The sequence below is a fragment of the Procambarus clarkii genome, chromosome 72 (assembly GCF_040958095.1).
Source record: "Procambarus clarkii isolate CNS0578487 chromosome 72, FALCON_Pclarkii_2.0, whole genome shotgun sequence".
NCBI lineage: Eukaryota > Metazoa > Arthropoda > Malacostraca > Decapoda > Cambaridae > Procambarus > Procambarus clarkii.
Genome location: NC_091221.1, coordinates 11,143,116 through 11,170,564, shown reverse-complemented (window position 1 = coordinate 11,170,564; position 27,449 = coordinate 11,143,116). Strand labels below are relative to the sequence as shown.

Sequence of the window (27,449 nt, the reverse complement as noted above, 5' to 3'; positions counted from 1 at the left end):
TCTGAGATGAATATTGCGGATTTCCGGCTCTACGACCGATGAAAAATGCAACTTTTATACAACTACAAATATCTTTAGTTTTACTTTAAATTTTGTCCTGAAAGAGTTTTCATATATAGATCCAGTTTCTGCCGTTCTTCTGACATAAAAAGACCTTTGGTTTAATAAGTTATTAAGATGTTTTCAACAATATTACTAGGGCGTTCACCGATTCTAACATGGGCGACATTTTTGGAAACGCAACACATGGGTTGACCTGATTGATATATGGGTCAGATTCCATTAAGGTTCGGAACACCAATATAGTGTGTAATTAACAAAGATACGCTTATAAAGCCTAAAATATTATATGCCTTCAGAAAGACAGAGATATGCTCGTTATTGTGAGTGCACCAAAGGAAATATATCTTGTTGGAGGACAAAGATATATCAATTCTAAAATAAGTTTCGACTCTCGCTCGGGCGAGAGATAGCGCGACTCTCGCCCCATCTATTGGAGATTCTGTTCACCTAATGACCCAAAGCTACTCAAAGCCTCCTAGCATTACTTAAATAATGAAGAAATATGGTATATTTATTCACTATAATGTTGGTGCTTAATGCAGAACACGAGAAAACATATATTTACTATAAAATAATATACTTCCATTATGAAATAAGTAAATATGTGGCCTCATAGGAAGTCACCGGTCCAGGTGTCAATGTTGTGGAGCGACTTATCCAAGATATATTGTTGTCTGGAAAGTGTTTGTTGGCATATCAACCTTCTGTACACAGTGATCCAGTCGTCGCACTTCTCTCCTTAAATGATCGCAAATTTAGTTTATTATATTGTAACGGTTCTATTGTTACGTAAAGTATGGTGACAAATAAACACAGACACTAAGATACTATATATATATTTGGTCGAATATACAGAAGTACGCAGGTGATACGTTGGTGTGAGTTGAGCGCACTGAGCGTTGGTACAGTATCTCGCAAGTGTCTGCTCTAGACCACACTTGAAAGTAGACTAGTTAATGTTTGCTATTCTTGCTGCTTATATTGCTCGGGCAACACCTCACCGTGTTGCCCGGGCAACGCCTCACCTCATTCATCTCCAAAGGTTGACAGGAATATTAACACTATATTTGGAGCGAGTATATTATTGGGATAATCTACTCGCTACACTGGTAATGGCTCAAAAGGGCCACCACTTACGGGCTATTCATGCCCGTGCCACCTTTTGGGTGGCTTAATCTTCATCAATCAATCGACTCGGCGAGCCGCGACCTCTGTTTCACTGCCCTCCGCAGCCGCTTCACATACAATACGTCACTAGGGTTTTGTACTAAATTGCCCGAGCCTAACCTACCTGAGGACCAAAAAAACAGAAAACGGGACATCACGTCAATTTCGCGAGCCGCTGCCATTTATTGCACATTAGCTCTTGGACTTAGGAAAGTTATGCTCATAGTTTCCTTCCTAGCGCTTCAAACGCACCTTGTATCTTGTGCTGCCCACTTCCAAATATTTGTGCCTAAGGCTTGCAACTTATATCATAGTTAAGTTGAATATTAAGTTCCTTCCTCATATTAAGTATCTTTGTGGTGCGAGGGCACCCAAGGATTATCCTCAAGGCTTCCTTCTGCAATTTTTCAAGCCCTCCAAGTTGAATACAAATTTTGCTACAATGTACCTATTAATAATATACATTACAAGAATGTAAGAACTTGTATATATAAATAAAAAAAAATTGAACGTTATCTTACAACTTTAGGATCGCCATTAATTAATTATTAATATAATTATCCCCCCGTGGACACAAGAGCGAGTCCGTCGGCGGTCACTTGAAGCCGCCCGTATGTTATTGTTGGACATTTTTTTATGTCTGACGAACAAATATTTCTATAAAACTCAATTCTTATCCGATCGACTTAGGGATAGTATGAACATGTTTACCATAAAAAGTACGTTTTCATTAGTAGCCACATAACCTATTTGAGAGAACGGCATTGTCTTGTATCTTCGTGGTAAAACTATTGTATATCACCGATGTGCAGTAACAGATAACACTTCGCCCACTTCCCACACTCTTGCGGGTAAGCCGCGATCATCATTCTTCAATTATATGCATATATTCGTGTAGGGAATTTTATTGCGATCTCAAAGATACCAAATTTAACGCTGTAGGACAAGTGGGGAGTTGACAACCCTGAAAAGAATGGAAACATCTCGTCGCTGTTTGGAGCTCATGGCTAGTGATCTACGTAGTTTCTTTATTGGTAGTGGCTTAAATCACAGTTTGGTGTCATTTTATACATATGTTCTTCTAGAACATTCTATTGCGAACACATTGGTAAAAAAATAAAATGTGACATCAAAAATTAAGATCAGGACAGTGAAAAGAGTATACACTTTTCAGCGTTTCCGCTGGATGGCCCGAAACGCTGAGAGCACATTGCGCTAACTTTTTCCCTGTACGCCAGGAGCCTGAAAAAAAAAATAAAAAAAATAAAATAAAATGTTTATTTAGGTAAGGTACATACATACAATAAATTTGTACAAAGATTGGTTGACTTATAGGTAGAGCTAGTACATACAATGCCTAAAGCCACTATTACGCAAAGCGTTTCGGGCATGATAAACTTAAATGACAAGCTTAATACTAATTGAGCATAATGAGTAGAATGAAAACAAGAAATGAAAACATAGATGAAAAAGCAGCACAAATACAGTTATGTCGACAAACAGCGCTCTTTAAAAAAACAGACATGGGTTGACAATAGAAGGGTAAGGTAGGTTACAGGGAATTTATTAGGTATAGCTTCGTTTTTAACTTAAACTGGTTGAGAGAGGTACAGTCTTTAACATGGTTGGGAAGGTCATTCCACATTCTGGGCCCCTTGATTTGTAGAGCATTTCTTGTTTGATTAAGTCGTACTCTAGGAATATCAAAACTGTATTTATTTCTGGTGTGGTGCTCATGGGTTCTGTTACATCCTTCTATGAAGCTTTTGAGATCAGGATTGGCATTATAGTTTAGCGTTTTATATATGTATAATACACATGAGAGAATGTGCAGTGACTTAATGTCTAACATATTCAGAGATTTGAGTAGGGGTACCGAGTGATGTCTGGGGCCAGAGTTGGATATTGTCCTAATGGCAGCTTTGTGTTGAGTAATTAGAGGACGTAAGTGATTTTGGGTAGTAGAAAGTGTTGAATGTAGCCCAATTCGCTACCTTTAGCTCAATCTGGCAACACTGACACGTATAGCGTTTAGTTTTAAGACCTACATATTATTTTATACAAGTATAAATGTTTATTATCACATAATAAATGTAATATAGTAGTTTACCCAAAAACTGGCCAGTCAAGTGTTTTGTGCGTTCGAACATGTTTGTGGGGATTCGGACGTGTGTTTACACCGGCGGGACAAGTTCAAGTTGCTGTGAGTGTGACCAGTGTGAGAGTCCAGCCCTCGCTGTCCTTGTGACTGCACCACGTACATTCCTCTGGTTTTTCTTTCGCTCCTGGTACCCAGCTACACGGTACCATGAGTTATAAAGTTCAAGTGCGCTTCCGGGAGGCCCACCAGTTCACTATACGTGCAGTGTTGGATATTATCTGTGGCGTCACTGGCGTAGCACCCGTCGACATTGTGGAAGATGGCGACAGCGGTGTTGAACTGCTCTTCACCAGTCAAGAGGCACAACAGAAGCTCTTCACCCCTGATAATGTGGCCGCACTACGAGCAGCTGGCCTCCTACTGCAACCTCTTCGACGCGACCAGGCTGAGAGGACCATTTTCGTGAGGCGTATCAGTACTTTAATTACCGAGAGTTCTACCACTGAAATTGTTAAAAGTGTCAACGACTTAAACCCTTTCTTGACTGCCGTTTCGGCAAAGATTATTTGGAAAGAGTTTCCCCAGAGTACGCCGGAGTTCAACCAGAAACACACGCTAAAATTAACATTTAACTCTCCTGATGATGCTACATATGCAGAAATACATGGGTTCAAGTGCCGAGGCCTTCTCGTACCACCAAATCAAATTCGGAAAGAGAGAAATTTCCAAATAAGACAGTGTTACAAGTGTTTTAGTTACGAACATTATACTAAAAGCTGCACCCTGCAGGTAGGCAAGTGTAGTATCTGTTCTTTAGACCACAACTTCCGGGAATGTGAGTCAACCCAATTAAAGTGCATCCTGTGTGAAGGAGAACATACTGCAATTTCAACTGAATGTCCATTTAGAAAAGTGGAAATTAAAAAATTGACAGAGGCTAGGCAAGCCTCATCCCAAACTCGACCGACATCCCAGTCGTCAACCACATTTAATATTCAGTCAGCTGTGAACCCTGCTGTGTCGAGTAATAGTGATCCTACGCTCAGTGCTGGCGCACAACAGCCGGCAGCCTCGAGAGGTTCTCCACAATCACGTCAACAACAAGAAGCACAGCCAGTGTCACCACCTGCTGCATCCTGTCCCACAGTGAATGACACATACCAAAATGCTTTCAGCATAGCAGCAACCTATCACACAGTGAATGACATAAGCAACTATGCTAAAAGAATAGCAGGGTCTAATATTCGCCTGTATGTGCAAACATTCAATAGTCTTTTATCGGCAAATGGCTTGCCAACAATAATTGTACCAGAGGAGTTACTTGAACATGAAACATCAACCTCAGCACCTCCTGCTCAAGACAGTTCATGACATACATCTACTGGTTATTAAACACCAGCCACAGAGCCTTCTGGTCATGCAACGTCGAATCGACTGTAGTATATCCCGGTCCTGCAACAACAAATACAGCACCTCCAGGTACTGTAATCACACATTGGTCATTCAAGTTCAAGCCATGGAACTCCCAGTATTGGTTCATGTTAGAGTATCTCTTGATCGGGCTTCATATTCAGATGTTTCAGATGTTTCAGATGTTTATTCAGGTAAGGTATATACATACAAGTGATGTTACATTAATGGATTGATATATAGATAGATCTAGTACATACAATGCCTAAAGCCACTATTACGCAATGCGTTTCGGGCAAGAAAAACATTAATATCTAGAACTTAATACTAATTGAGCATAAAGATTAAAAGGTGTTGAGAACAAATACAAATAAAGATAAAAAAAAAAAAAAAAAAAGGGGGAACATGACTGAAAAAAGCAGCACAAATAAATAGGTTGACAAACAGTGTTGATTAAAGGAGTGAGGTAGATTACAGGGAATTTATTAGGTAGTGTTTAGTTTTTATCTTAAACTGGTTGAGAGAGGTACAGTCTTTAACATGGTTGGGAAGGTCATTCCACATTCTGGGCCCCTTGATTTGCAGAGCATTTCTAGTTTGATTAAGACGTACTCTAGGAATATCAAAGCTGTATTTATTTCTGGTGTGGTGCTCATGGGTTCTGTTACAACCTTCTATGAAGCTTTTAAGATCAGGATTGGCATTATGGTTTAGCGTTTTATATATGTATAATACACATGAGAGAATGTGCAGTGACTTAATATCTAACATATTAAGAGATTTGAGTAGGGGTACCGAGTGATGTCTGGGGCCAGAGTTGGATATTGTCCTAATAGCGGCTTTGTGTTGGGTAATTAGAGGACGTAAGTGATTTTGGGTAGTAGAACCCCAAGCACAAATACCATAGTTGAGATAAGGATAGATAAGGGAGTAATAGAGTCACCAGGGCAGGGCGTGGTACATAATATCTGATCTTAGAAAGAATGCCCACAGTTTTAGAGACTTTTTTTGATATATTTAGAATGTGTCCCTGGAAATTCATCTTGTGGTCAATGAGAATGCCAAGGAATTTGCCATCTAATTTGTTACAAATTTGGGTATTGTTTATTTTGAGATTTATAAGACTAGAGGATTTATTGCCAAACAGAATATAGAAGGTTTTGTCAATGTTAAGGGTGAGTTTGTTGGCAGTTAGCCAAAGATGGACTTTATTTAGCTCTCGATATCAACACCAGAACAACTACTAGTCTACAATCCTTCAGTGACAGTGATATCCCATTGTTTGCATTCAATCAAACCAACACCAAATAGAGAAGAGGTAGAATCATGGAATAAAAAAGCCATTGAAAGTCGTTTCACTACGTTATAATACAGTGTTCAAAAGTGTATGCAAGTGATTAAAATCATACTACTTAATGATATCGTGTTAGTGTACCACATTACAATACAGAGTGCATTAGTATGCGTGTGTGATCAAGGTAAATTTTCATAATACAGTGTTCATTAGTGTACAATTTATAAACATCATTACTACGTTATAATAGTGTGTGTTAGTGTATTACATGATAAAAGCCATTGCTACCTATAAAAATGTTTGTTGATTTATGTTATGAGTTATGTACGAGAAAAAGATGATTACTTCACATCTAGATAGTATAAATCCACTATGCTGTGGCTAGTTTATGATAATGATAGACATACAGTATATATTATATATAATATACATGTATATTATATATACTGAAGTCAGTGTGGTGTATTTGGTAAGGTACTAGATATGTGAAGGTGCATGGAGTGCCACACTGTCTGAGTTTGAACCCTTTATGAGGAGTTTTTTTCTGATGTATATAACTTGGACCATTTAAGTTGTGTCGCATAATATATTATATTTATATATATTATATTAACCTTCAATGCAAGTTATCACTATTTTGATGTAGAATATAAATTGGATTATTAATAATAAATATATACATATATATAAATTAATTATATATATAATTAATTTATATATGTATTTATTATTAATAATCCGATTTATATTCTACATCAAAATATCGCGATAACTTGCATTGAAGGTTATCAGGGATGGCAGAACATTCATTGACAAAGGCCAGAAAGCATGGGTATAAAAGGTTAAATGTTTAGAACCAAGAACTGTATGTACGTACAACATAAAACATCCACTAGACAGGTCACATTGTAATTGCAGAATTAGGCTGGGATATCGATATCTATAGCAGGTGGTTGTAGGTAATGAACCCCTTAATGGTAAACATTCCAATTGTAAACTTCGTGAATAAGAGCTAGGACATACTCTCCCACATTATATCTAATTACCTTGTTATCAATAATTTTAGACTTAATGGAATGAGGTACTTTGAGCTCTGTAATTCATATGCTCACGAATATTGGAAGATATTCTTGTGCTCTACACAGATATGCTAGTGCAGGCTAATAGATTAGTCTCGGATTTCATGATCTCCTAATTCCATGTATGACTAACCATCCTGCGAGATGGGGATATTAGATGAACTTAGTTTTTTAATATACTCTTCGTAATCCTTCATATAGAATAGGGTAGCAACACATTGCTGTGTATACCTATGCTTAATAAAAATTAAATTTAGCGTTATGTTTTAAAATCCAAATACTATATACGCATGACCCACAGTTGACTGTTCCCCGTGAACATAATAATGTTGAGAATAATAAACAAAATTTCTTTATCAGCGAGGCTCTGGTTAATGCCAGGGAGATATTGCCATTCTGCCTAGCAGAATGGTATGAATAGACATGGTGTAAGTCTATCGTGTATGAATACACTCAGGCTCCCTGTTCCCAGACACACTGAATTATTATTTGTGTCGATGATAAACTGGATGTGTTAGTTGACTTTACCCCACGGCTAGCAGACTGCCAGCTGCATCCCTTACCACTATACAACCCTCATCTGTAGGTCTTGGTGGTCCAGTGGTAAAGGTTGCATCTTCCAGTCTACTAGTCATGGGTTCGAGTCACCTTAAAGCTCTACTTTATGTTCTCATTCATTACTATAAAAAAATTAAAATTTGCCAGGAGTGGCGAGTTTATTGGGCAGCGACTGTTTGGCTAATTTCCAGCGAAGGCTAATTACTATGAATTAATTTAAAAGAATGGTACAGTCGAGGAAAAGTATTCTTTTACCCTTCAGTTTCTTGGCGAGTGCAAAATGACAACACCGTGCTTGTTGTCTTGGGTTAGATTATGATTTTTCTTTTACAAAACATTCCACCGGTTTATATAATTCACACCTATCAAAAGGCAAATAGCGTAGAACGGTGAATAAAATTAATAAATATAGATAAGTGAAAAAGGGAGATGCTATACTTTTGTGTTAGAGTTTATTAACCTTTAATGTAAACGATTTAACATGATAATTTTACGTGTCGGCATTAGGCTATCAAGGCAAACCCCGAGACGTGACGCATGACGCTGTCTCAGTCATCGACGCCCCACAACGTTTTTTCAAGTATTGTTTGTGTGACGATGTGCCTTGAATTTTGTAACTTGGCTAAATGAATGTTGCAGTTCAGTCCCTGAGCCCATTATGTGCCTCTGTAACCCTTTGGATAGGTATGAGGTGCATAATAAACTAAACTAGTTAAAAAGTGGTTTGCACTTATATTCGTTTTTTCAGGTTATATAATTTATACGAATAATGATATCAAGACCTAATTACACCCCAATTTTCGTCTCGTTGATTCAAACACACTATGACGAAAAATGTTTATTAGTAAATTCAATTAAAAATTATATAAATTTAAATGTATAATAATTAACACAGGTACCCTGGGTAAAATGACTCGATAACATTAACGTTGTAAGTTGACAATGCACTGTAACTTGTTGAATTAAAATGGCAGTTTATCATCGTGAGATTACCCTTGTACAGTATATTAAACTTGGTAATGTAACAAGGGTACATTTAATAATGTACCCTTGTTACATTTGTATGTAAGCCTTTCCATTGGAGACTTTCAGCGCCGTGGAGAGGGGGGGGGGACCTGCTGCCTGGGTAACAGCTTCTGCGAATCAACCTACCCTGGCTTTGCGCCCTGGTGAGGCCACTCCAGACCAGAGGCCGACGCCAGTGCGCAAGTCCGTAGTCTCCTGAGACTGATGGATGCCTACTACATTTAATAATGTGTAACTTCCAGAGGGTAAGTAAAAATGAGGAATTACATTGGTGAAAGTGCTACCCTGGGTAAATTAACATTGTAATACAGTAACATTGTGGTGGGAGTCCCCAACCTTCTGACCGCAGCTGACCATTGACGCGGAGCCCTCATAGTCAGTACGTAATAGTATGTATATTACGAGAGAGATACTCTAAAAATATGACAAATGTCCGATCATATTATGAGTGTAATTCGTTGCCATCAATTGCTTAGCTAAACAAACTATGGGGTCGAGTTCCTGAACCCATTATGTGCCTCTTACCCTTTCCACCATCGCCCCCAGATGGGTATAGGATGCATAATAAATAAATAAAAATTATAATAAATGTTAAAGGAAAAAGTTATTTTGCTTCGTAAAACGTGTACATCACTAATGGGCCAACAATACATATTCCGTCATCGGTTGTTTCACCAGATTGATAAAGATTAAGCCACCTAAAAGGTGGCACGGGCATGAATAGCCCGTAAGTGGCGGCCCTTTTGAGCCATTACTAGTATCAAGAGCTGATACTGGAGATCTATGGAGGTGCGACTGCACCCTGCATGACGGGAAATGTCTCCCGTGTGTTTCACCAACAAGTAGAAGAGAATGGTTCGGCATTTGGGTGAAAGCTATACCTGATATACCATAAGACAGTTGAGCTTGACGCCTAAGTATAAAACTCGTCGTCACTAGGCTCGTCGATGGTGATGTTCGGGTGATGGTGCAGGAGGATGGCGGAGACTCGGTCGTCACTATCAGTTTCCTCCTTAACACTACCTGTTTTGCCTTCACTCTCACTGTTATTGTGATAATCATCCTTTGATGAGCTCTCATTTTCTTCGTCTGTTTTGTCATCTGCTTCTTCGTTCTCCTCTTCCGTATTTTCAGTCTGCTCGTCGGCTTCTTGACTGTCCTCTGCGTGTTCGCTTTCTTCATTTTCCTCGAAGTCGCCCTCGTCAGCGGCCGAGCTGGAGTTGTCGTCGTGTGGGGAGGGAAGAGAGGCGGTGATGCTGGGGCGACGGGCGGTGCCGGTCATGGGCAACAGTCTGGTCGTCTCTCGGCCGCGACGACATCTGGCCGAGGACCTCTCTGAGGCAGTGGTGGGCGACGGGCTCCTGCGTGACCTGCCGACGGGGTGAGATGTTACACTCAACTTAATCTTAAAGAAAATTGTACTACGTCTGTTTATTTAGTTAAAATTACTTCTGTTGCAATTTCTGTTCCATTCAACATGTAATTACTGTTATTTGTTTCAAAGTTCAATTCATGCTTTTGATCTCAATTAGTTTTTTAAGTTTTGCCTACATCTTGCCCGAAACGCTGTGCGTCTGCGTGGCTTTAGGCAAAGAATAAACTACCTCTATCACCTCTATCTAGAAATCCAACATTCTGTTTGTAACTCATTTTGTATGCATGTACTTTTACCTGAATAAATTATTATTATTATTAATTCAAGACACGAAATGCTCCATGTTTTATAGTGTCATAATTAGGACATGCATGCTCTATTGTGTCATCCAATGTGTCTAATATATCATACAATGGTAAACGCTCAATTGAAAATGATGCTAGGCTGTGCTGTGCCACAGCTAGTTTATAAAAATTTGAATAGGCATTACACTACCTGGGGCTGGTTAGGGGTAGGGTGATGGTGGGCACAAGATGACTCCGACGGGCAGGGGTCCTGGGTGATGGCGGAGGCCCTACCCGGGGCACCCTACACAGACCAGCCGGGGCTCGGTGCTGAGAACATGTTACAAAGTATTATAGGCTTGTCCCACAAGTGAATTTCATCGTGGAACAGTAGCTCCATCAGCCATTACAATAACAATTACAATATACAGGCACAAAGGTTGCATTTTGGAATCATCTTGGTCGCTAATATGATGAGGGACAATGCACAATTGTGGATGAACTTCCTGTTGTAATGAGGAACACTGTACTCCCCTGGTTTAACTGATATAGTAATGAAGGGCACTGTATCCACCTGTGTGAGCTTGAAGTAATGAAGGGCACTGTACATGATCCGGATGAGGGGCATTGTACACACCTGGATGAGCTTGCCGGGCGGGGAAGGTTTGAGGTGGCGCTCCACTTCTGAGGTGACCTGCTCCAGGAAAGACCCGCCCTGGGCCCATCTGTCCTCCTCCACGGGGACTCCAGTTACTGCGCTCCGTCGGGTTGACGTCCGAGGTCGAGGCTCGAATGGTCTGACAACAAAGGTGTGGGTGTTGCAACAGTCTAACACTAAACAGACACCTGGGAACTATAACAGTAGTTCTATTTAAGTAGTTAGGGGCCTGTGGCTGAGTGGACAGCGCTAAGGATTCGTAATCCTAGGGTCCGGGTTTGATCTCGGCGCCGGCGGAAACAGATGGGCAGAGTTTCTTTCACCCTGATGCCCTCTGTTACCTAGCAGTAAATAGGTACCTGGGAGTTAGACAACTGTTATGGGCTGCTTCCTGGCGGTGTGTGTGAAAAAAATTACTTAGTAGTTAGTAACAGTTGAGTGATTGACAGTTGAGAGGCGGGCCGAAAGAGCAGAGCTCAACCCCCACAAGCACAACTAGGTGAATACAATCGACCACTAGACAGACGTGTGGGTGGTTGTTGTTATAGATTCAGCTACTCGGAACAAGTTCCAAGTAGCACGGGCTATGGCGAGCCCGTAACTTACCTGGCACAGGAGCGGGGCAAGTAGCCCGGGCTATGGTTAGCCTCCGGACGTGTGGGTGGTGCGTCTACCATTAACATACCTACTAACCTTCTCTCTCCTACCAACCTATACCAACCCTTCTCGTGAAAGCTTCACGCAGCCTGAGTGCCTCCAGCTTGTTCTTTCTCCGAGCAGTCAGTCCTGGAACCCCCGACAGATTACCAAGCCAAGCCTTTGCCCACTACATGTGGTCCTCGACCCATGTGAGCCTCACACCCCCATCATATGTGCGTGCCTCACACCTTAGCTTACCCTCTGGGAGCCATATTGATGTTGTCCAGTCTCTTTGTCCTCATGATGATGGCCATGCGGTGGACGAGCTTGATGTTGTCCTGACAGATCTTGCCCTGACGGTCTAGCTCGAGCCGCAGCTTCTTCAGCTTGAGGACCAGGTGGGGGTACTCCCTCGGCGGCCCGGCGTCGATCCTTGGCAAGGCGCCCCTCACCTGCAGTAGAGATGTGTTATATATGTAGGTACTGGCGCCCGTCCCCCAGCACCGCTCCTGTGCTAGGTAAGTTCACTACGGGCTCACCATAGCCCGTGCTACTTGGAACTTGTTCCGAGTAGCTAAATCTTTAACAACAACAGCCCGTCCGCTGGCTTACACTTCAAACCCTCACAGCCATACTTATTACACGTCAGTCATGTAAAGTTATTTATAAGGCTTGAAGACAAATTATATAGGTTTCTTTGACCTCTTGAAAGTCATACAGGTGATAAAGTTTATAATGACCTTTATGCAACCGGATCTAAACCCAGTTGGCTTTATGGTCTTCTAAAACTATATAAACGACTTTCCAGTCAGACCTATAATTCTCTCTCTCCCTATCTCTTTCTCTCAGAAGATAATAGTTCTTATAGAAGAACTTATAGAAGATAATAGATAATTCTTCATAATATTGAGAAATATTGAAAGTCGTGATGAAGGGTTCTTGCATGCCATCCAGAGTTGATATTAAAGTGTAAATTATTTCTTTACTAGCAAGGGGTATCCGGCTGTGTCCGAGTCTGTCCCTGTTTCTCGTCTCCCTATCCCCTTTCCCTATCATCCCTACCCTACCTGTTGTTGTTTGTTGTTTTAGATTTAGCTACTCAGAAGGAAATGTCCATGTAGCACGGGCTATGGTGAGCCCGTAAGGTAGCATGTTGTCCTGGTCGTCCCTACCCTGCCGTCCCTACCCCTGCCGTCCCTCCCTTCCGTCCCTACCCTGCCGTCCCTACCCCTGCCGTCCCTACCCTGTCATCCCTCCCCTGCCGTCCCTAACATACCCCGCATGGGCACCAGACCCACCTTGCGTCTGTGGTCCCGGTAGCGCCGGGCTCTGAACGGCTCCTCGATCACCGCCTCTCGCCGGGTCAACATTGTCCTGCTGGAGGAAGTCTTCTCAGGTCATGTGGGACACTGGAGGGTCATCTTTGGTCATGTTAGGACTTGGCGGTAAGGGGAGGAGGCCTCCGCCGGACTCAAAGTTAATGCACACGGTTAATTTATCCAATATTGAAGTGCATCTTAATGTATTAATTCGTCGTAACAATTTCATATGATTTATAATTTATAAATTAGATTATAGCTATTTGTTGATATAAATACCTTGCTACAATGTACCCTTTCATCTTACCTGATATGTTAGATTAGGGACCTGGGGGTCTACACCTAAGTTTAAAACATTAACACAAACAACACAGCTCTCAGCAATATTTAGTCCCCCAGCACGCAGAAGCCTCAACTTAACAATCCTTATTTAATAACTACGGATTTATATTAAACATTTTCTGGTGAATTTGGACAATATTTAACGAATTGCCGTCCTCCTCTTATTGTCAACATATAGACAATAAACTACAACAGACTCACCTTGAAGGTTTAAAAGGGTCAGTACAGGCAGGTTAGATGTTAGGCGCGTCAGCTGGGCGGTAGCGTCCCTCACTCCCAGCGTTGCTATGGCGACAGTCACGTGACTACCAAAAGGTACAGCTCCCACATATATAAAAATACGATACAGGTATTGCTTTTTATGTTGATTAAGAATTTTGTTTATTATATTCTTATGTATTCATAAGTGTGATTTAATTTTAATTACTTATAATATGTAAAATTGATAAAGGATGGACCGAATAAAACAATAAATGTTTATATATTTTGAATAATTGAATTACACTCAATTTAATTGAATAACTGCATCACTCATGAATCAATTGCAACTAGGATAGACTAGTACTGTGACTTAGTTAACTTCCGTGCTAAAATGATCTAAAACACTTTAGCGCTCTCCACAAACAAGACCAAAACTTGCTTGAAGTGGAATCAGCCTTTCAGGCTATCGAGCGGCAACACGGAAAAGTGTATACTCTTTTCACTCTGCTGACCTTAATTTTTAATGTACATATTTCATTTTTGTACCAATGTGTTTGCAATATAATGTTCTAGAAGAATATATGTATAAAATGTCACCAAACCGTGATTTAAACCACCACCAAATAAAGAAACTACGTGGATCACTAGCCATGAGCTCCAAACAGCGACGAGATGTTTTCATTCTTTTCAGGTTTGTCAACTCCACACTTGTCCTATAGCATTAAATTTGGTATCACTGAGATTGCAATAAAATTCCCCACACGAAAATATGCATATAAATGTAGAATCATGATCGCGGCCTACCCGCAAGAGTATGGAAAGTGGGCGGTACCCGTTACCACACATTGGTGAAACCAGTATTGAAAAGTGTATACTCTTTTCACTGTTCTGACCTTAATTTTCTATGTACGTATTTTATTTTTATACCAATGTGTTTGCAATAGAATGTTCTAGAAGAACTTATGTATAAAATGTCACACAAGAATGCGTTAGACCGGCACCAATAAAGAAACTTCGTCGATTACTCTCGTCGTGTCAACAATACAATAGTTTTACCACGAAAATACAAGACAATGCCGTTCTCTCAAATAGGCTATGTGGCTATTAGAGAAAACGTAAATTTAATGGCAAATATGTTCATACTATCCCCAAGTCGATCGGATAAGAATTGAGTTTTATAGAAATATTTGTTCGTCAGACATAAAAATATGTCTCCTGCAGATTTTCAAGTGATCCCCGGCGGACACAATCTTGTGTCCGCCGGGGAGGAAAGTGATAATTATTAAGTCAATTAAGTTATAATGAGTAACTTCTCATAAATTAGTTATACATACTTATAAAGTTTTAATAATAATAATAATTACTATAAACTACTTAAATGAATTTAAATAAAAAGTGCCATACACGTTAAGAGTTTTCCCTTCAAGGTACCTAAAATATTATTAGTTCAATATTGTGGCTGGTAGGGTTCAATATTGTAGGGGTCTCATTTATATAAATAATGTTTTTCAGGAGCCTCTACTCCATGTTGTGAGCCATGGAGCAGCTCCTGTAGACTACTTTAGTAGTAGGGACCAGTAATGTTCTGTTGTCTGTTGTATCTGAGGTCGCATGGCGGTTCACCTTCCTGTTTCTCGTATTATTGTTCTCTCCCTTCGACATCTTGACCCTCTCGGTCCTCCCCCTCTGACCCCCCTCCCATTCTTCCCATTTCAAGAAGCCCTGAAATAACTGTATACTCACCTATTTGGGCTTGCGGGGGGTTGAGCTCTTGCTCTTTGGTCTCTTGGGCTCTCTGTATGTCTCTCTCAAATGGCTGTTCTCTTCTTCAAGTTCAAGTTCAAGTATGTTTATTGAGACAAGAAAGAAATACATCTCAAAGGGATAGAGTAGCTTAGGCAATTTCTACCCCTAAAGCATTTAACTTCGGCCTAACTAGACCAGCCTATGTCTGTTCCGTAACCCAGACCATTCTCCCTGCAAATTTGGGCGAGGCTAGACCCAATCGTCTGGCCTCCGACAGACAGACATTAACTAATTTTCCAATCTATTCTCTAATCAGAACTAGAACAATTATGTTCCTAATCTCCCTAGTATCTCACCTTGTGCAACTCACACACTATTTTGTGCTACTAACTCACCACACATCAAATCAAATGTTTATTCAGGTAAAAGTACATACATACAAGATGAGTTACAAATATAATGTTGGATTTATAGAAAGAGCAAGTACATACAATGCCTTAAGCCACTAATACGCACAGCGTTCCGGGCAAGGTGTGGGAAAAAAACTTAGATTAAAACTTAATACTAATTGAGATCAAAGTATAAATTGAGTTGAGAAAGGGAAAAGAAAAAAACATGGTGGAAATCAGCAGTTATACAAGTTGGTCAACAAACAGTATTGTTTGAAAATAGCAAGACATGGGTAGACATTTTAGGAGGTAAGGTAGGTTATATTATGTAGTACTTAGTTTTCTCTTAAACTAGTATTTTACTAATCACGTAATCACCTAGTATTTTACTAACTACAAATGTAACTTCATTAGTATAATGTATGTTATCGCCACTCTTTTCTGATGTAGTTATTAATATAAAATAAAAAATAAAATGTTTATTTAGGTAAGGTACATACATACAATAAATTTTTACAAGGATTGGTTGACTTATAGGTAGAGCTAGTACATACAATGCCTAAAGCCACTATTACGCAAAGCGTTTCGGGCATGTTATATGAATTCAAATTCTATGTCCCTATATCATTACATATATCTGTTATTGACTATTGACTATTCCTTCTTCTAGTTTTGAATTTACTGCAAATTCTTTGTTTAGGCTTAGGACCTACCCGAAACGCTGTGCGTGTTGGTGGAAGGATTCAATTTACATGAGATTACGATTAGGATATAAATATATCTGGCAATACGGTGTTGATGTCAGTGAAAAAGATAAGGAGTGTAAATTATGTAGTATGCCGGCCGCCCACACCTTAGAACATTATGTATTAGAGTGTCACCTTACTGAAAAATATAGAAATAAGGAAATAAATAGTGTACCACATCAAATTGTTTGGATGTGTGATAATGGTATAATAGACAGTATACTTAGGAGCTACAAGAATTTTGCCCCAAGAATGTAACAATTATATGCTGTACTTGCTGTATGCAATGTTAAATGGGATTTTTGTACTGTTATATGTCTATTTGTACTCGCTGAATTTGTGCGCCCCTTGAGGGACTTGAAGTAGAGGGGGGTAGAAATAGCCTAAGCTACTCTATCCCTTTGAGATGTATTTATTGCTTATCTCAATAAACATACTTGAACTTGAACTTGAACTTGTGTTGGTGGTTTTAATTCATGTTGTCCGGGACAGGCAACCTGTGAATATATGTACTTTATGCTTATATAGGGGTCACCCACAAGGTCAAACTACTGACCATCACTCTAACTCCTGTGTACCTATTTACTGCTAGGTAGACAGAGACATTAGGTGAAAGGAAACGTGTCCAACCATTTCTGTACCTCTTGAGATTCGAATCCGTGAGTCCTGATTGTCATTCGAACCCAACTATACTTTTGTGACTATTTTTGCAAGAATGTACTCAGTCGCCAACATGTGTACTCTCACAACCTCCTTGTACTTCCTTGTATATAAATAAATAAATAAAATATGCTAAAATTTTAGCATATTTGTGTGTATATTGAGCGTGTGTAACATGACGCAATCTGTTAAATGTGTGTAGATTGTTATTTTTGTTACGAAGTTAATTTGGCAGCCTACATGACTGCTTCCACATGGCTCTGTTTTAAGAATTTGTAAATATTCTTTGGCGTATGAAAATAATGCATTAATTTGAATGTTAACAGACAATTCACAATGTGGTGCAATAATGACTCAAATAATAGTTAAGTTTCCCATGACTATCATTTTTTCTTTCGCCGTTCTCTTAGAATGCATTGATTTTGTTCACACTTTTACATTATTAATACTAAAATTATATTTACCATTCATGCCTAAATATTCTTTTGAGTAAAGAGGTTATCTGTTGCGTAAAAAAAGAAATGGAAATAACATGACCAACACCTTGAGCCATTGCATGTAGTTGCATGAGTGAGGATTGCACAATGTTAACTCAAGCGACACTGGATCGTATAAAGGTATGCGCGTTATCACTTGCCACAACCAGTACGAGGACAACTCCTCATCGTACCACACCTCGCGTGTGGTTGTGATCGTCCTGGAGAGTGCTGAATCCACAGGAATTACAGTTCACTCAAGCAGGATGTCATTAGACGACTCTGGAGAGGCGTTTACGCCATATGGGCCTGCAAACATGGAGAGTGACACCACAGACCATTGTACACCAGTTACGAAGACCGTCTGCTCGTATTATTTAGAAGGAAAATGTAGATTTGGCGATAATTGCTTCAACTTGCACCCTCTTAACGTTATAATACCAGACGCTAACCTGAAGGATACCAAGAACCAAAATAGAACACCACACAGAAAACCGCCTCCAGAAGACGAGATAGACCAAAAGAAACCTTCCCTAAAGACAGCCGGGGACGTGAGGAAGAGGATCCAGTGGGACCCAGAGCTAAGAAAGGAATACTTCACAGTTGGATACTTGGACAGGTTCAGTGGCGTTGTGGAAAAGCCTTTCACATCGTTTTCCTGGGAACACTTGTCGATGGTGGACCTGGATCAGCTGGCCGTGCCACAACATCGTATCCAGTATTATAAGTACAAAGGTACCAAAGTTTGGGACAAAAATGAACGGCTCGATCATGTGTTTGGGAGTGCAGGTAACGCCATCACTATTCAACATATTACTCAAGAAATTGATGCAGAAATTGAGAGAAAAACTCTGACTTTCGATCCTGACGATGACTCTGATGATGACCTTGTTATAATGACTGGAGAGTCGACTTCAGGGACAGGATTAATATCTAGAGTTTGTACTGGGGAGAAACCAGAGATTCTCCGCGCCACACACTTTTTCTGTATTCGCATTACCAACGATGAAGTAAGGCGAGCGTCCCTGGAGGTGCAGGAGCACGTTGTGCAGGAGGAACCTGTCCTCCGCAGCTGCACCATGCCCAGCGAACTTCTGCACGTCACTCTGGCTATGGTCAAACTGGAGACTCCGGAGGCCATGACTCATGCCATCAACATCTTACGGAGTTTACAGGACAAAGTCAAGGATCTCTTCGGACCAACACCGGAAAGTGAGGAGAATCCTGAACGTGTGATCAGAGCTCAAGGATTGTCGACATTCGGTGCCAGGGTGCTGTACATCAAGCTAAAAGTGCCTTCCTCCTTCACTACCATCGTGGACATGCTGTACGAGGCTCTACGCCACGTCGACGGCATCACGGTCACCAATAACTTTGACTTCGTCCCTCACATGACCTTACTCAAGGTCAATAGACCAACAGCTAGAGAACGTCGATCTAAATACATCAACTCCGTCCTCTATAGTGATTACCTGGACTATGACTTTGGCACAATCGAGATAAATAATATTCATTTATGTGTTATTGATGACGTACGAAGTCCTGATGGCTTTTATGTCACTTGTCAGAGAATTGAATTTTAATTTAATGCGAAAGCGCTCGCGCGCGCGAACACACACACACACACACACACACACACACACACATATTTAATCCCACTCAGTTATCAGTGATAAGCACACTATGTTATCTTCACCAGCACCACTGATGATAAAACTGCAGTAAACCTGTTAATTGCACACCAAACCATCACATCTATAATCTGTTTCATCGCAATGATTTCTTGAAATTAAACTTATATTATATATTAGTTTTATATTATACAAAAACTGCACTATCAATTAAAAATATTTTTTATTAAAATTTATTCTTGTCCTTAAAGAGTGACGGTCTCGCTTCATGCAGGTCGGCGTTCAATCCCCGACTGTCCAAGTAGTTGGGCACCATTCATTCCTTCTTTCACCCCCCGTCCCAATCCAAATCCTTATCCTGATCCCTTCCAAGTGATATATAGTAGTAATGGCTGTTCGCTTTCTCCAGATAATTACCTTCCCTTCCTCTACTTGTATTTGATTAACCATGCCATCAAGTTCAAGTATGTTTATTGAGACGAGAAAGAAATACATCTCAAAGGGATAGAATAGCTTAGGCTATTTCTTCCCCCCCCCCCCCCCCACCCCACCACCATGCCCTCTTCTGATGTTAGTACAAGATGTAGAATGCTATTCCTTCAGGTTTGTTATTTGCTTAGCTAAACGAACTAGAGGGTTCAGTTCCTGAGCCGATTATGTGTTTCTGTAATCCTTTACACCACCGTCCACGGGATGGGTATGGGGTGCATAATAAAGAAATAAATTTAATTCGGGTGGGCTCTATCACATGCTGTATGAGAAAGGAGTCCTGCACTAGGTCAAAAATTTGTTCTCCTTATGTTAAATTCGCCCAATCTATTATCACGTGATTAAAGTCTCCCATTATAAGGGCTTGAGTTTCCGCTTCTGCATTGATCACATTATGCAGATGAGTAACGTCCTCTGCTGTTGCTGTGTCTGCCCTGGAGCATAACCTCAGTGTCAGTTTGCTATCATTTTCAGCTACTTTATTGCATCATACATATTCTGAGCATCCCATTCTTCTTAATTCATCATTGCTTTATAAGTCTTCTTTTACATACAGCATTACGCCATCTACAGTTAGCAAACTGGAGATATTTGGCTAAAATTTCTGGCAGATTATTTTGAATTAAATATTTACACATTTATCTAGTTGTCTATACGAACTCTCCACTCAAAATACAAGCCATCACCCATTTTAAGGACAACTGCACTTCCAACAGCACCTGTGGGAGGGTGTAAGGAACCATCAGTGTATATTACACACAGAAATCACAATAGCGTGATGCATCAAATGAACAAATCCACAAGGGCCGTGACGAGGCTTCCAAACTCTCATGTGTATATCCAATATATATACCTAAATATTTATATATATTAACTCTCTATATTTTTACCGTTTATTTTCAATATAATGGGCCTCCGACTTCCACATTCAAACTTAGTTTTGTCTTTATTAACCACCAGTCCCATATGATGACACAGGTTACCGAAATTATCCAACACCGTTTGAACCTTAGAAATATCTTTGCCCTGAAACAAAATATCATTGGCATATATGATCGGAGTTAGCCCATTGGAGTATCTTTCAGATGCTATCTTATTCATTAGTACATTAAACAGGGTAGGACTCAACACTCCTTCCTGAGGTGTGCCGAGTTCAAAGGATCTCACACCTGACATACAACCTTGATACCACACCTGAGCCTTCCTTTTGTGAAGATAATCCCCTATCCAGCCCAATAATCTCCCTTTAACACCAAGACCAGATAATTCATATAAGGGGCCGCCGTGAGACAGTGGGTCCCAGAGGGCCACCGTGGGTCCCAGAGGGCCGCCGTGGGACAGTGGATCCAAGAGGGCCGCTGTTGGACAGTGGATCCCAGAGGGCCGCCGTTAGACAGTGGGTCCCAGAGGGCCACCGTGGGTCCCAGAGGGCCGCCGTGGGACAGTGGGTCCCAGAGGGCCACCGTGGGTCCCAGAGGGCCGCCGTGGGACAGTGGATCCCAGAGGGCCGCTGTTAGACAGAGGGCCACCGTGGGTCCCAGAGGGCCGCCGTGGGACAGTGGATCCCAGAGGGCCGCCGTTAGACAGTGGATCCCAGAGGGCCGCTGTTAGACAGTGGGTCCCAGAGGGCCGCCGTGAGGCCGTGGTCCGCCGTGAGGGTAGTGTTGCCCGGGCCGTCCCCGCGTGTTCCGGAACAACAACAAGAGGCTGGTGGCTACTATTGTACTCCCTCGCTTGTACTCATCTATTCACTCATTTGTACTCCAGACCCGGTATTCACCCTTGTACACGGTGTAGGTGTGATGGTCAATTGTGAATAATAGTTGTTACCTAGTCATTTGTTGGGATACACCGGAGAAAGTTCCTGTACATAGACAAGAGACTGAACTTCAGCACCCACATACGACACATTGCTGCTAAAAAAGTTTCAAAAACGGTTGGTATACTTTCAAGAATCAGATATTATGTTCCCCCACTCTGGTCTCCTCTCATACTACACGCTAATCTATCCCTGTCTTACATATTTTACTTACTTTACATTGATATGGTATCTGTGCATGGCGCTCAACCACTGCAAACTACCTCAAGCCCGTCATCACTCGGCATAAATCTGCTATCAGAACTATAACAAACTGTATTCAGATAACACACAGCCCCTCTGTTTAAGTCCCTTAACATGCTAAACGTACACTATACATTCTCTTGTGCTATCTACATGTACAAAACTTGTTCTTAAATGCTAATCTTGATCTGAAACTTCCTTCATAGTAGAACCCATGAGCACCACACCAGAAATAAATATCTTTGATATCCCCAGAGTTGGACTAAATCTGTGCAAACACTTCATGCAAATAAAAAGGCCCAATCTTTGGAACTCACTCCCTGACGAATTAAAAAATTGTCCAACCAATATTCAAAAGTAAAACCAAAAAGTACCTAATTTCATCCTCAGTTTCTACCAAAGTACTTAAGATATATATCTTACCAGTGTAATCACCTCTGTCAACTTATATTGTACAATAGTTATTTGTTGATATAAAAGCTTGCTACAATGTACCCTTTTATCTTACCTGATATGTTAGATTAAGGACCTGCCCCGAAACGCTATGCGTGTTAGTAGTGGCTTTGCAAGAATGTAAAAATACAAGTCTTATGTAATCTCACCAAGCCATTGTACCTTCTTGTGAATAAAATATTATTGAACAAATCCACAGGACCCTTATCACGGCCCTTGTGGATTTGTTCATTTGATGCGTCACGCTGTTGTGATTTGTGTGTTAATTATTATTATTATTATTATTATTATTAAAGTCACCTCAGAGCTCTAGTTGATTTTATCATTTCAGGGGATTTAAATTCTGAATAACATTTGTTGGAATTTGAATAAACTTTCCATCTGATATAAATGGGTAAAACACAGGGGAAGGGGTAATATAGGAGGGAGTGATGCTTGCTCCTTTTTATGTATAGCCTCATGAAATTTATGATACTAATCTTGTTGTTGTGTAGGTGGTGTGGGAAGAGTTTTGCTCGTCACTTTAACTATGGCCAGATAATATTTTCATATCTTCAAAATTCCTGGGCATAGCCTAATACTATTAATGAAGTGCCACACTGTAGGCTTAGTATTATATAGATATTGCCAATAATTTGTGGCAAAGAATATTCCAATTAATATTCTCATTTTAGCTGAAAACTTCAATACAGGTTTACTGTATTAAAAATTTTATTAACTGGGAAATTTTATTCAGTGTTTTCATAGCACAGTAATACAGTACTGAACTTTTCAAAGAATTAATATATTCCATATTTTTTAGGCTTGAATTTGTGGTGTAATCATGAGCTTTAGCAAGTGTAAAGAAGTGATAGAAGAAGGAGACACTGTTATACTCTACATTGGTGTGCAACAGATTTATGCTCTTGAGGTAAGATATACGCATTTCATGTCTCTACTTACAATGGAATAAATGACATGTTCCTTGCATATTTTTATTTGATAATATTAATTACTGTTCTTCATTGATAAGTTTAATGTGGTGTTTCAGTTGGCCTGTAACAAATTTCAGAACTAATGTTACAAATTGACTTTTCCTGTGGAAGCTGTAAATCTTTGTAATTTGTTTATTTATCTTTTTCTTGATGTCCATGTTAGTCAGAGAATTTTTCCTGATACATATCATGATAACCATTACAGAATCTTAGGCTTTTCTTTGGTGGTCATCTAACAAAACTTTTGATATTTACACACAGAAATCACAATAGCGTGATGCATCAAATAAGTCATGGCTACAATTTAAGAGTACTGTATTGCACAATACTGTAATAACAGTACTGTACTGTATAGTACTGTAATAACAGTACTGGGGGTCAGATTCACGAAGCAGTTATGCAAGTACTTATGAATCTGTACATCTTTTCTCAATCTTTGGCGGCTTTTTTTACAATTATTAAATAGTTAATGAGCTTCGAAGCACCAGGAGGCTGTTTATTACAATAACAACAGTTGCTTGGGAAGCTTTCATGCTTGTAAACTGTTTAATAAATGTAACCAAAGCCGTCAAAGATTGAGGAAAGATGTACACGTTAGTAAGTACTTGTATAACTGCTTCGTGAATCTGGCCCCTGTATTCTCACATGTACTGAACTCATTTATTGTGATGACTTCAGTTATACTATATTTATCCAAAACAATATCCAAGTTCAATTTTCTATGGGGAGCCCTGTCGACTCCATGAAGCTAGCTTACTGATCAAGTACCACACTACATTGAGTCATCAGTCAAAGAGTTCTTGTATGCCTAATGAGGACCACGAGCCAGGACCTGGCCTCCTCACAGAGATGCAAGGAGCAATGGCTCATGAACACTTTACATTTAAATTTATTTTCTTGCCATTGACCAGGGATGGCACCCAGAAAGGTAGGCAAATCAAAACAGACTACTGCAGGTTAAAAAATTAAATACACCCTCAAAATATCAAAAGAACTCCTCCAATAAGAAAATGAACCAAAACTTCATCCAACCAGCTCTCCGTTAGTTAGCTCCATCTTTCCCATCGTTGGTGGTTAAGAACCAGCCCATTTCTTGACTGATGTTTGTGCCGGGAGGTCATTGGTTTGCTCTGGCCACGATTTTCTGTTTTGGTGGTGTTTTGCCTTTTTAGACTTCTACACAAGAGTGCATTGATCAGGAGCTTAGTGTACTGGAACTGCATGAGCTCAGGGTCAACTTCCCTGGGCACTCTGTAAGTACTGCCCATGTGTGGTCAGGGTTTCCTTCCCTGGGGCATCTGGAAACACTCCCATCAGAGGGCTGACGGGAGTGTTCAGATTCAGATTCAGATTCAGATGTTTATTCAGGTAAGGTATATACATACAAGTGATGTTACATTAATGGATTGATATATAGATAGAGCTAGTACATACAATGCCTAAAGCCACTATTACGCAATGCGTTTCGGGCAAGAAAACATTAATATCTAGGACTTAATACTAATTGAGCATAAAGAATAAAAGATGTTGAGAACAAATACAAATAAAGATAAAAAAAAGGGGGAAACATGACTGAAAAAGCAGCACAAATACAATAGGTTGACAAACAGTGTTGATTAAAAAAAAAAAAAAAAAAAAAAAAAAAAAAAAAATAACAGACATGGGTTGACAATAGAGGAGTGAGGTAGATTACAGGGAATTTATTAGGTAGTGTTTAGTTTTTATCTTAAACTGGTTGAGAGAGGTACAGTCTTTAACATGGTTGGGAAGGTCATTCCACATTCTGGGCCCCTTGATTTGCAGAGCATTTCTAGTTTGATTAAGACGTACTCTAGGAATATCAAAACTGTATTTATTTCTGGTGTGGTGCTCATGGGTTCTGTTACAACCTACTATGAAGCTTTTAAGATCAGGATTGGCATTATAGTTTAGCGTTTTATATATGTATAATACACATGAGAGAATGTGCAGTGACTTAATATCTAACATATTAAGAGATTTGAGTAGGGGTACCGAGTGATGTCTGGGGCCAGAGTTGGATATTGTTCTAATAGCGGCTTTGTGTTGGGTAATTAGAGGACGTAAGTGATTTTGGGTAGTAGAACCCCAAGCACAAATACCATAGTTGAGATAAGGATAGATAAGGGAGTAATAGAGAGTCACCAGGGCAGGGCGTGGTACATAATATCTGATCTTAGAAAGAATGCCCACAGTTTTTGAAACTTTTTTAGATATATTTAGAATGTGTCCCTGGAAATTCAGCTTGTGGTCAATGAGAATGCCAAGGAATTTGCCATCTAATTTGTTACAAATTTGGGTATTGTTTATTTTGAGATTTATAAGACTAGAGGATTTATTGCCAAACAGAATATAGAAGGTTTTGTCAATGTTAAGGGTGAGTTTGTTGGCAGTTAGCCAAAGATGGACTTTATTTAGCTCAGTATTTACTGTGGCATTTAGAGCAAGAGGGTCAGGACTGGAGTAAATGAAGGTTGTGTCGTCAGCAAATAGAATTGGTTTGAGGTGTTGGGAGGCATTTGGAAGGTCATTAATGTAGATGAGAAAGAGGAGAGGGCCAAGTATGCTGCCCTGAGGAACACCAATGTTGATGGGTAGGGTGGGAGAAATTGTATTATTCACATAAACATATTGGAGCCTGTCAGTAAGGTAGGACTCGAGGTATTGTAGGGAGTGTCCTCTGACTCCATAATGATGTAATTTAAGAAGAAGGTTATGGTGGTTGACAGTATCAAAAGCTTTACGCAGGTCCACAAATAACCCAACAGGGAACTCCTTTTTATCAAGAGCTGTATGAATCGAGTTAAGCATACTAATAAGTGCATCGTTAGTGCTTTTTTTGGGTCTGAAGCCATATTGGCAAGGGCTAAGTATATTGAGTTTGGCTAGATATGAGTAAAGCTGCTTGTATATAAGTTTTTCAAAAATTTTTGACAAGTTTGGCAGGATTGATATAGGTCTGTAGTTGTTAACATCTGTGGGGTCACCACATTTGTGGACAGGCGTTACTCTCGCTTTTTTTAGAATATCTGGAAAGGTTTGGAGTTCAAGTGACTTGTTGAAGAGCAAAGCAATAGCAGGGGCTAAAGATCTGGAGGCTTTTTTGTAAATTAAAGTTGGTATCTCCTCAAGGGCACCAGACTTGGTTTTAAGGGAAAGGATTATCTCATTGACGTCAGTGGAGTTAATAGGCTTTAGGTACAGAGACTGTGGATAGTTACCTGTAAGATAGTCCTTAATGTCAGTACTGGAAGATGGAATATCATTTGCAAGGGATGAACCAATGGAAGAGAAGAACCTATTAAACTCAATAGCAGAATCAGAGGCTGAAAGCTGACCATCGTTATTAGACAGGAGAGTCGGTTTGTTATTTAAAGATTTCTTTGATCCCAATATTTGTGAAATTGTGCTCCAAGTTTGTTTAATGTTGCTCTTTATTTGAGTAAATTTATCTTCGTAGTAATTAGTTTTGGCTCGTCTAATTATCTTAGATAGCAATAATGAGTAATTCTTTGAGAATTCTTTGGAGACAATTCCTAACCTATACTTCTTCTCAAGGTCGTGTTTTTTGTTAATGGATTTCAGTATTCCCTTTGTAAGCCAAGGATTGTTAAGCCTTTTGCTTGTGACTTGTTTTGTAAGCCTAGGACAGTGGGTGTTATAAAGGCTAAGAGTTGTTTGTAGAAAAGATTGCACTGCTAGGTTGATGTCCCCTATGTTACCTAACTCGGACTCCCAGTTGACATTATCAGCAGCAGTTATAAAATTGTTTATAGCAGTTTCATTGTGCAGCCTAAAGCTTAACTCCCTTGTTTCTAGAGGTGGTTTGCTAATGTTAGTTAAGAGAAATGTGGGGTAGTGGTCTGTAGTGCTATCGGTGATTATACCTGAAGTAAGCGGAGAGGTTATGTTGGTCCAGATGTGATCTAGAGTCGTGGCAGTGCTATCAGTGATTCTAGTAGGTCTAGTGATTAAGGGTATGAGGAGGCAGGAATTCATACAGTTGAGGAAGCTAACAGCAGTAGGGTGTTCTGGCTCGCAGAGGTCAATATTAAAGTCCCCTGCGATAATTAGGTGGTTTTTGTTCAGTCTGTTATCAAGTATTAGATTTCTAAGGTTTGAGTTGAATCCAGACACAGCAGTGTTGGGAATTCTATAGACTGCACCCACAGACAGGACAGACTCGGCACCCTTGACTCTGAAGCTGGCGAAGATATACTCCCCATAGCAGTCTCTAGTTCTAATTTCTTTTAAGCATGTTAGTTCTTGGTGGTAGTAAAGAGCAGTGC

At 40.0% G+C, this 27,449-nt stretch overlaps 3 protein-coding genes across 12 annotated transcripts in view; 2 read left to right on the top strand and 1 right to left on the bottom strand.

Moving 5' to 3' along the window:
* Positions 1 to 8,497: 8,497 nt before the first annotated feature.
* LOC123750733 (uncharacterized) lies at positions 8,498 to 13,887 on the bottom strand. Of its 2 annotated transcripts, none has more exons than XM_045732833.2 (6): positions 13,517 to 13,887; positions 12,953 to 13,031; positions 11,913 to 12,106; positions 10,995 to 11,154; positions 10,569 to 10,687; positions 8,498 to 10,068 (listed from the first exon to the last, which is right to left on the bottom strand). In XM_045732833.2, the coding sequence occupies exons 2-6, from the start codon at positions 13,022 to 13,024 to the stop codon at positions 9,612 to 9,614; spliced, it is 1,002 nt and encodes a 333-aa protein (XP_045588789.1). In that variant the 5' UTR covers positions 13,025 to 13,031; positions 13,517 to 13,887; the 3' UTR covers positions 8,498 to 9,611. The 2 variants fall into 2 exon arrangements, with proteins under 2 accessions (XP_045588789.1, XP_045588791.1); XM_045732835.2 differs by having other exon boundaries at positions 12,953 to 13,028.
* Positions 13,888 to 17,661: 3,774 nt separating this feature from the next.
* LOC123750734 (leukocyte receptor cluster member 9) lies at positions 17,662 to 19,182 on the top strand. Its single transcript, XM_045732836.2, has one exon. The coding sequence runs from the start codon at positions 17,677 to 17,679 to the stop codon at positions 19,114 to 19,116; it is 1,440 nt and encodes a 479-aa protein (XP_045588792.1). The 5' UTR covers positions 17,662 to 17,676; the 3' UTR covers positions 19,117 to 19,182.
* Positions 19,183 to 19,694: 512 nt separating this feature from the next.
* Positions 19,695 to 27,449, top strand: part of LOC123750735 (tRNA methyltransferase 61) — a 32,537-nt gene continuing 24,782 nt past the window's right edge. For 8 of the 9 annotated variants that reach the window (XM_045732837.2, XM_069312500.1, XM_069312501.1 and 5 more), the window contains exons 1-2: positions 19,696 to 21,589; positions 22,971 to 23,078. In XM_045732837.2, the coding sequence (XP_045588793.2) occupies positions 22,992 to 23,078 (87 nt within the window). In that variant the 5' untranslated portion in view covers positions 19,696 to 21,589; positions 22,971 to 22,991. Of the gene's footprint in view, positions 21,590 to 22,970; positions 23,079 to 27,449 lie in introns of all 9 variants that reach the window. The other variant, XM_045732838.2, reaches the window with a different exon arrangement.